The sequence below is a fragment of the Xiphophorus couchianus genome, chromosome 8 (assembly GCF_001444195.1).
Source record: "Xiphophorus couchianus chromosome 8, X_couchianus-1.0, whole genome shotgun sequence".
Lineage (NCBI taxonomy): Eukaryota > Metazoa > Chordata > Actinopteri > Cyprinodontiformes > Poeciliidae > Xiphophorus > Xiphophorus couchianus.
Genome location: NC_040235.1, coordinates 10008754 through 10018846, shown reverse-complemented (window position 1 = coordinate 10018846; position 10093 = coordinate 10008754). Strand labels below are relative to the sequence as shown.

Genomic DNA, 10093 nt, shown 5'->3' with positions numbered 1-10093 from the left:
ACTTTTATTTTAACCAGAGCTAAATGGCTCCTGCCTGAACACTTACTACTGACTTTTAGGATGTTGATATCCGTCTTTTACTACAGCATTGCAGTTTTACGCCATTGCAAACAGAGCTCCAACAAACCAACATTATAAATTAATCCAAATGAACATTCCATATTTTGTTTAATTAAGAAATGTATGTGTAGTACCTTGAAAAGATATTTATATTCCTTGAAATTCTCCCCATTTTTAGTTTACAACCATGAACTTTGATGTATTTTTTCTATTATTTATTTTTTAGATTTAATATGAAATTCCAACACAAAACGGTGCAAAAAATTTGAAATGGAAAAATAATATTAAAAACATCTGAAAGGTCTGATGTGCAAGCCACAGGCTCAGTTAAATAATAAAGCACAAGAAGTGATTGTGAACAACAATTAAAGTCTTGGTAGAGATTCTCCATTGGATGTTAGAACCATCATTTTGCTATCAGTTGCATGGAATGATCATTTATGGTAAAGTTATGTTCCAATATGTCACATAACAATCAAATTAAGCTTGAATGCTATGAAATACTGAACTGGTAATGCAAACAATAGGCATGCACACATTTGCATCATTTTTATGAGTTTGAAGATCAAAAATGAACTTGACAGCTATTTAATGTATTCCAAAATAGTATTCTTAGATTTTTTGGGGGGGTCACACAACATTCAACAAATGAATCCATCAACACCATGATTTCTTTATATAATGCAGCCTTTAATATTGAACAAAATACAATATTTTTTATGTTACCACACTTCATTCAATTACAGATTATATCATAAGTAAACATAGCTTAGAGACGACACTGAAATACAGAACTGACTCATTCTTTTTTTATTTGTGACTATTTAACTGAATGCAAAATACTGATTTATGAAACACAGCAACAATATACCTGTAAACCATCAGGCTTTGGCATGTACGTTTAAAGATGCATAAAGCAGTCCTGCACCTTACAAAGACTGAAGAAGACCAAATAGCACAGCACTTTTAGTATGAACAAAATCTTTGATATTTGCAGTAACCTGTTAAATATGCAAATATAAACCTTATGTTGCAAATATCTCTTTTTATGTGCAAATGCATTGTTATGAAACAGTTTTGCTTCTTCTTTACTGACACTAGAGGCCATTTTACAGATTTATGTTGGTAACAGTTACAAGAGAGATCCTATTCAAGCACACGCACAACTTAGCAATTTAGTTACATACAGATAAACCTGTCAGCACAAAGGATAAATGAGAGTTTCAAATAAAGCAGATAAATACAAAAAACAAAACAACCCTGATAGTTTCCCTCCTGGTCTATTTGGTCAGGTACTTGGCCACAGATTTGTAGGCAATGAGGATCTCTGACTCATTTGGGCAGGTGTAGCGAAACTGTTCTTGTTTGTAGGCGTTATCCAGGTAACGTGTCAGTCCTTTCAGCTCCCTGGGGATGTCAAAGTTACGGTACTCCTTACACACCACCTAATGGGAGAACCACGAGAAAAGATTTGCTATGGTGATACTTTTTTTATTTTACTACAAGCAATGCTCATGTGAGTTTTTTTTCACCTTTATGATGTTGAGTTTGGGAAGTAAGTTGCAGTCTGCCAAGGTGAAGGAGTCACCATCGAGGTAGAGGCGTGTAGACTCTGCGATATTTGGGTTCTGATCCAGTTCGTGGGGGAGTGGAGTGTCAAGATACATGCTCAGCTTAACCAGAGTTGACAGAAACTGTTTCTCAAGCACTGGAAGACAAGAAACAGACCTTTGTAAAGTTTTCTGAAAGCTTTGACACCAGGAGGCCATTTTTTCAGAATGTATGTTAGAACGTCTGGGAATTTTTCTTACTGCTATTTAACCCAGGATTGGGATTTTTAATGTATGCTGAAAATTTTCTGAAGATGTCCTGTCCAGAGGTGTTGGACTCTTTGTAGCGGCAGCCGAGTTTTGTGTAGCTGTAATTTTTTACAAAGTATGGTTACAAATTTTGATAGTTACTTAATGTTGCCATAAAAAAAATATCGATTATATATCACTTTACTTACTTTGGTGGGGCAAGTTTCTCCTCCAGGAACTCCTCAATCTTGTTAGTGTCTGTTTTGACTTCATCATTGTAGATGAGGAAAGGAGGCTGAGATCCAGGAGCCAAATCTTTCAGCACATCAGGTGCCCTGCAACAGGACAAGAACCAGAAAAGAATTAGCAATACAGCTAGAAACTGAAATATATCTAAATTTACTTAAGAAAATTACCTGAACAAAACTTGCATTTCATTCAATAAAAACTGAAAAGTCCAAAATCAAAAGATACATGACCATCATTGCATTTACTCACAATGGAGTAAATGCAATGATGGCATCATCAATAACTGATGTTGCCTTTCAGTTACTAGAACGCTGAGCTGTGTTTGACATCAGACTCTAGATAATAGCGTTCTAGTCAAGAAGTCAGAATTTCAACATGGCAAAGGTAATCTATTCGCTTACTCAGCTAAACACAGCTTTATTTTAGTATAGTTGGGCAATTGTGCAAAGTGTCTATCTTAATCAGAAGTGTCAAACTGAAGTCATGTAAGGGCCAGAATCCCACAACCAATCCAATGCACCTTAATAAAAGGTGCATTGGATTGATCAAAATTGCCTCTTGATCAAACAGTCAAGTTCTACAGAATCTATCTAATGACCTAATGATTAGATCAAGGTGTGTTTCAGGAGAGAGACACACCTAAAAGCTTTGGGAACGTGCCCTTGAGGACTATAGTTTTACAACTTTGGCCTAAATTGTTCCAGGATTCCAAAGTTTAAACAACAGATGTCTGATGTACATGTTTTTAAGAAAAAGCTTGTGAGAACTGTCTATTTTTGCTACTTAGGCTTTTGATTCACTGAAAATATTTGTAGTTTATTGGGTCTTAAGACGGCTTTGTCTTAGTCATTATCCCTGCAGTCAGAAATATTTCTCTGGGGTGTGAAGGTAGAATGGGCACCCCTTATACACAAGCTATTAGACCTCAACGTAGCCATCTGGGGTTCAATTCTGAACCATGGGACCTTTCCTTCATGTCTTCCCCACTTCTCTCTGCCTATTTCCTATCTAAATACCTCAAGTAATGGCCACTGGTGCCATGACAAATCTTTAAAAAAAAAGAAATATTTCTCTAAAATGCACCACAAAGACAGATTATGTATTACAGTGTTTTCAATGACATCCCTGAGAAATAATGTTGTGTGATGTCAGTCAGGTGGCGACTCCAGCAAACCCCAAACAAAGAATGAGCTTATCTGACCTTACCTCCTCATGTCAACAGTGGTCAGGGTGAAATTGATCCCCTTCAGCCAAAGGATCATGAAGAGTCTCTGACAGAAAGGGCAGTTTCCAACACTTTCAGCATCATCGCTGGCCTGCATACAGACAGGAAACCATAACCAGATCTCATGGAGATGTGAAGGGTGTACCCTAAAATGACAGGATGACTGGTATTTTTTAGCATACTGCAACATGGATACCAAAGCCAGATCTGTAATGTGTCTGAATAAATTATAGATACCAGTACAGGCATCCTCATCAATCCTGATCTCCTCTGACAGATTGAGACAGCTATGAATGCAAATTTAAAATGGAGAATTAGGGCTTCTGATACCCTTCATTAAACAATTAGTTGTTTGAATTAAACTTGTTATCTCTGCTGTAGCATACAGTGACATATCTGAATCCAATCAATTAACTAACCACCTTGAAATGGGTAAAAATATAACAGAGTACCTCTCTGAGATCTTGCCTTCAATGACAAAGTCAACTTTCATGACTAAAAATGATTGACTTGGCATAAAACCTGCTGGCTTGTTAAGTCGACAACAAGTTTGCAGCTTCTTAAAGGAAAAAAACTTTCAAGCCAACATTCTACAGACTCAATTATAATATTTCAACCTTATGTGTTAGTAAAAAAGTAGGTTAATATAAGTTTCTTGATCTTACCTTCACGAAGAGCTCAATCTTTGGAGTCTCAGCCATTTTTCTTTCTCTTTGTCTGATAGCGTCAAATTATTTCTGTTGCTTTCTCACGATGGCTTGTTTCTGTTCACGCAAAGATAAGGCAAAACTGATTGTAAAGATGCGGTAATCCTTCGGCTGACACATGCGCGCTCATCTACTTTCATGGTTCTTGAAAAACTGGTAGTAAGGTGAGTTCAGGCAAGTTGTTCCTACACAGCCTGTAAAAGATACAAAAACATTACTTTAAACTCACTTTACCGGTATTATGTGTTGCCTCTTCACCTCCTCCTTCCAGTGTTCACTGCACCTATTGCTGCTATTATTATTATTTTTGTTCTTGTCTGACCACACCCCTCAAACTTTAAGTCAGGCTACGCCCCCCACTGGCTTTACTAGTTGGACCAGCATATCAGGATCTGTTGAACCTGCCTTGCAGCACACACTCTGGAAAAAAATCATAGTGCGCTTATTCTAGCACAGTCTTGAAACATTGGTTTCTGACTTTTTAAGTGTCTTTAGTCCCAACATGACTGCCAATCAGAAGACCTAAAAGATCTGCTTCAAGTGTCATGGTACCACTGGACGTTAATGAACTTGAAATTTAGAACTCCTTTAGGTAGTTTGAGGGGTCCAGATGTAATAGTTATACAGATTTGGAGGCCAGTATGTGCATGAACACTAAAGTAGCTTCCAAAAGTTAATTTCCTATTCATACCTGATGAGGTTTTTCAAATGTAGCTATGTTACAAGCAAGTTAAAACGCCACGAATATTTTTGTGATACTCCAAAATAATATGTGAATAGTTGTGAAGAGGAGGGAAGAGGAAGTATATATATTTTTTTATTTTTATCACTTTTTAAAAAGATGGTTTAGCTGCAAACTGTTATTCGTCCCATCAGCTGCATCCAACTTTCCTGCTCCTATTGAAAAGAGGCTCTCCCAAAGCTTGATGCTGCCACCACTATGTTTCAAGGTGATGTGTGTTGTCAGTTCATGGCCACACATAGTGTTTCCCATTTTGGCTTGATACTTTTTGGTCTAATATGAGCAAAACAAATGGGACTAGACTTTCTTTCAACGGGTTTCTTGTTTCTTTTGGATTTGGTCAGTAGTGGAGAAAATCTGACCAGTTTTTCAAGGGTGCAGCTAACATACTTGATTCTACAGCTCAGCTCATAAAGGTGCATGCCTTACAATTGTGGCCACTTAAAGGTTTAAAAAATTATGTAAGATTTATAGACAATCAGCATTGTTTTCCAAAAAAAGTAGTTTGTGGTTACAGTGTGACAAAATGGGGAAAAACAAAAGATATGAACACTTTTGCAAGGCATTGCGAATGACTCCTTCACAACAACACTTTTTTAATGTTTTGGATAAAAGCACCAAAGCTGGAGCTGTGTTTGTGTTTGCTGTCTCCTCCTCTCTTTTTCTCTCTCTTTCTGTATCTCCTTGCTGTTTTTTGTGGCTCTGTTTCTTCATTCTACTTTGTTGATTTTTTATACTGTCAGCTTTGATCCTTTAAAGCTGGCTGAAAATGTGTTAAAAAAAAAACAAAAAAGTAAAGCGACACAAAGAAAAGCATGGATGTAAGCTAAGAAGATTGATTTAGGGCGATAAAAAAAATCAGGAAGTTCACAGTAGGTATACTTTAAGCCGCACAGGTGTCACTAGTGAAAAGGGTGTGTTCGTGAGCAGTTGTCATTCATCAGTGACTTTGAGCTAAGGAATTCACACGTTGAAGGAACAAACTCTGCAGGTTTCTGTAAAAGAAAATGTGTGTTTTTGTTTCAGATCTTTCAGAAAGGTGCTGTCCCTGAATGAAACACAGCAAAACACTTCCTGCTTTTCATTCTTAATGAAGAAGCCCAAAATATCTCTGAGGGGAGAAATCAACCGCAGCCTCAATGTTTTTGAAAACATGTTGATCTCAAAGAGCCTATTTGTTCAGTATGCATCATTATTTCAACAGTTAAATAGTTACATAACTATGACCAACTGTTTTGATGTCATTCAGTCTGGTTTTCCTCACCACAGTACCGAGACTGCCCTTGTCTCCCTCCTGCTTCTTCCACTCACACCTGCAGTCAGATAGCTCATCAGCCCAGGTCTTTTGTTCAGCGTTCAACCTCCCTAGTATTTAAGCCTCTCATTCTTAGTCACTCCTGGCTGGATTCTTTCATCTTCTCCTGTCACTTTCCTGTGTTCTCCTCTCATCACCATGCTTGCCCTGTTCCTATGATTTTTGTTAGTTGTTTTTTTTTTTATGTCATTAGAATATTCTAACAATGATCCACATTCCCAGCTCCTGTCTCAGTAATTTCTTTCATTTTTGCTTTTTTTTATGGGATGCACAACTAAACGTTTAACACACTGAAGTTTTTCATTAAGATACAAAAATATTCTAATTCACCATCCACACTAGAAATTTTTTATTTATTTTTTGACCAACAGGCAAACATTAATGAAGCAAACCATTAAAAGAGTTTTGAGTATATTTTCTAATTTTTCATGTTTTATTATAAAATTAATAAGAAAATAATTTTATTAATTTCTTATTAATAAAATAATAAAAAAATATTTTTTCTTATTATTTGTGAATTAGTGCTTCACAATAATTTTCTGTAATTATTGTGAAGCTCTTTGGTCAGCTGAGATTGTTGTAAATGTGCTACATAAATAAACTTTAACTAGACTTGACTAGAAAGTTTTAGAAATTCCATAAGAGCTTCAGAAGTTTCTTGTTCAAGAGGTGTGAATAATTTTTCAATCCAAATAATACTGGAATAAATAAAACGAGAAATTATGCAACAAACTTTGAAAACATTAATCTCAATCTAATAATGATATGCAATTAATACAACAAGAGAGTTGTTGACATACTGTATCAGAACAGCTAATGAAGGTTTCCATATTATGAGTACAAATAAAATAAAACGGGTGTAAAAAAAAATCAATAAAATAAAGAGTGAGGAGAAAGTCATTCAAGAAATTTATTTCCTTAAAATGTTATCACTGCTGTAACAAAAACAGATTAACTTAAAACGCAGTTAAGAACAAGACAAGGCTATAGGGAAATAAATCTCTACATGTTTGCTGGGGTTGCAAAAGTATCAGAGGAAAGGTTTTGGTTCTTGCAACAACAGATGGTGCAATACTCAATATGTAACTAAAAGAGGCAATGAACTGTTTCACTCTTTCGGTCCAGTCAAATTTTGAAGGAACCAAAGGACCTCCTACAGCAATACTGAAACAAAACCAGTCAGAAAGACTTATAAAGAGTTGAACAACTACAAAGTTATAATAATTTATGCAAAGAAATGAATGGTTTAAGAGGCCCTCACATGTGTATTCATGTCACTTTAAAATGCTATTTTTGTGATGTATTGAAAACAGACATTAATAAACTATTTAAAATCTTTTTCCAATTCTGTTGAGATATATATCCTGTACAATTCAAACACAAAGCACAGAAATATGTTATGGTGAAAATTATTTATAAGTTGCAAATATCTGGTTACACTTGTATGCATTCTGTTTGACTAATACTTTGTTAAAGCAACTATTATTTCACTTTCAGCAGTCACAGATTGGGTTGGAGGAGATTTTCCACTTGGTATTGTAAAATTTCTGGTTCACAGCTCTCCTCTTTAGGTGACCCACACATGTTTTTCTAATATCCAGTGTAGGGGAACTCACTTGTCACATTTGGATCTACTACTGGAAGAATCTTTCTAGATGCCGCTATGTACAGAACCCCTCAAAGAATAATGAAGGTACCTTTCTCGTGACACCAGATACTTTCTGGTGAGCACCAGACTCGTGTGCAGCACATACTATCTCGTCCAAGCTGTATACTATCTTGTGTGCACAAGATACTATCTGGTACGCACCAGAAAGTCTCTGGTATGTACGAGAAATGTATTTGTTTAGTTTTTCTTTTAATGTTCCCTTACTGGTTCCGTAGTTATGTGTTATTCTCAAATGTTATTTTGGTTATTTCTTTACAAATGTTGTTAAAAAATGTTTGGTTTTTTTGTGCTCTGGTGTCAGAGTACATATTTAAGTTTTTGTAGCATTCACGAAAATATTTGTAATGTGTCTTGAAAATAAAAGGTTTATAGCATATGACTCAAAACATTTCCAGGATCAGGCAGCAAATGCCATGTGGTTTAAACACTTAAAACTGCAGTATGTCATTTTTATTTTAAAAAAATATGTTTTTTATATATTTGTTAAAACTGTCAGCATGTCATAACAGTATGTTATGAGACAGATAATCTATAAAAAGATGAATCTCCCCCACCGCCTTCCAGAGGGACTACTGCTGTCTAAAGAAATGCACCTCTCCTGGCCCAAAAGAACTAGCCAGAGCCTGGAGGCGGGTCTTAGCGCTGTCAATCAACTTCATGTGTTCATTGCTCAATGTGCTAATAGTTGAGAAAAATCTTACCATTACTAGAAAACAGTTTATCCGCTATCATCGGCAGCCATGCTAGCTAGCATGAGTATTCACAACAGGCTCTCCTAGCTGCAGCATAGCTAAGAGCAAGAGGGCAAGAGACCCGGGGGCAGCGCAGCGCCACAGGGAAAGTGATTGACAGTGCAAACCCCGCCTCCTGACTCTGATTGGTTGTTTCTAGTAAGCACTGGAAGAAGGCAGTGGAACTAATTTTTTTCACATATTATGTCTCATATTACACTGTCACAACATACTTACAGTTTCAATAAATATGTAAAAAAAAAAAAATTATAAAGGTTCTATATTGCAGCTTTAACTTAGACAAGGAAGAGTATAACAAGTCATTAAAAAAAGGTAAAAAGCAACAAATGCTGAGAAATGTAAGCGATGGGTCAAAAAACGGCATTGAGCGACAGAAGAAAAAAACAAGACACAGGAAGTCTAGCAGGAACAGGCATGCAGGTCAGAGTTAGACAGGTTTAAAAAAAAAAACAGAAGAAGATAAAACTTACCATGCTATGTGCACATTTCTGAAAGTGCCCAGTTCGGTAGTTTGCATGTTTTTTCTGTAAGTTATTTGTGGTAATAATTGAAAAATAGAGATGTTAAAAAAGGCACAAATAAATATGTTAATTTGTTTTAATTTTGTATTACACACCGTCCTGACGGTTCAAAGAGAAAATCTTTGGATTCACCAGAAGATGCACGACTTCCCCACTCAGAATACGTGGTTTCACTTTTTCATGCAGAAAACTCTGGAGAAAAATGTCTCCACCTAGCGGCTCTTTAATATTAAGGCAACTACCAAAGCATGGCAAAGTTTCAGATGATCATCTTTGGGCTAGTAAATGTGAAGGTATTTCAAATATTGAGCAGGTTGCACAAATACAGAAAGTCTTGTTGGGTCCATTATTTTCCCTCATTGCTAACGTCTCAGTTTTATCCAGTCAATGGTTATTTATATAAATTATACTTCGGCAAATATCATTAGACACAAAGACGAAGTTACCTTGTCAGCGTGATCATAATTGTACAATTTTTGAAGCTAGCAGCAGTTGTGTATCTGCAGCAGCATAAATAATTTATGCTGTTGCAGTTAATGTTTGTTTCCCCAAATATTAACTGAATAACCCTTTTACATTTTTGTTTTTTATTGGGAAGGTTTTAGTATTATTTGACAGAAAGCTTTGATGGGTGAGGGATATTTAACATATCTTAAATAAACTGTAAAGCTCTGACAGTCTGAATATTCTGCAGATTGCTATTAAGAGCCCTCATGCCGCTTTTTGTATGACATATATTTTTTAGTTCAGTTTATGTTCATGTTTGTATTTTTGTTACTTACCCTAATTCAGTTGTTTAGGGCTTTTATGTTGTGCTTCCTTGTTCAAGTTTGTGGTTACTTTACATCCTGTTTCGGTTGGCAGTGCCTATTTCCTTGCATACGAAAGTAAATTTAACTCCTGTTCCTTTTCTCACACACACCTATTTCCGGTAAATCTATTCCGCAGAATAAATAAAACGCTCGAAATATATTTTTGCCCAAGTTCATTTTTGGGTTTTCCAAATAGTATTGCCTTATTTAGTCAGATTATAATAATTCTTGTTGACATGGAT

The 10093-nt window shown here is 35.9% G+C and overlaps 1 protein-coding gene across 4 annotated transcripts; it reads right to left on the bottom strand.

Annotated features, from left to right (window-relative positions):
• Nucleotides 1–729: 729 nt before the first annotated feature.
• Nucleotides 730–4348, bottom strand: clic3 (chloride intracellular channel 3). 4 transcript variants are annotated; one of them, XM_028026442.1, is made up of 7 exons: nt 4275–4348; nt 3999–4097; nt 3315–3424; nt 2069–2194; nt 1872–1978; nt 1593–1768; nt 730–1505 (listed from the first exon to the last, which is right to left on the bottom strand). In XM_028026442.1, exons 2-7 carry the CDS (start codon nt 4032–4034, stop codon nt 1341–1343), a joined length of 720 nt encoding a protein of 239 aa, XP_027882243.1. In that variant the 5' UTR covers nt 4035–4097; nt 4275–4348; the 3' UTR covers nt 730–1340. The 4 variants fall into 4 exon arrangements, with proteins under 4 accessions (XP_027882243.1, XP_027882245.1, XP_027882246.1 ...); XM_028026444.1 differs by having other exon boundaries at nt 4270–4330; XM_028026445.1 differs by lacking the exon at nt 4275–4348 and adding an exon at nt 3571–3620 and having other exon boundaries at nt 3999–4108.
• Nucleotides 4349–10093: the final 5745 nt, after the last annotated feature.

Coding starts and splice junctions, on each gene's coding strand:
- clic3 (XM_028026442.1), bottom strand. CDS start 4,034: ATGGCTGAGACTCCAAAGATTGAGCTCTTCGTGAAG. Junction 2,195..3,314: donor ACCACTGTTGACATGAGGAG/GTAAGGTCAGAT, acceptor GTCCTGTTGCAG/GGCACCTGATGTGCTGAAAG. Junction 1,506..1,592: donor CCAAACTCAACATCATAAAG/GTGAAAAAAAAC, acceptor TTCTCCCATTAG/GTGGTGTGTAAGGAGTACCG.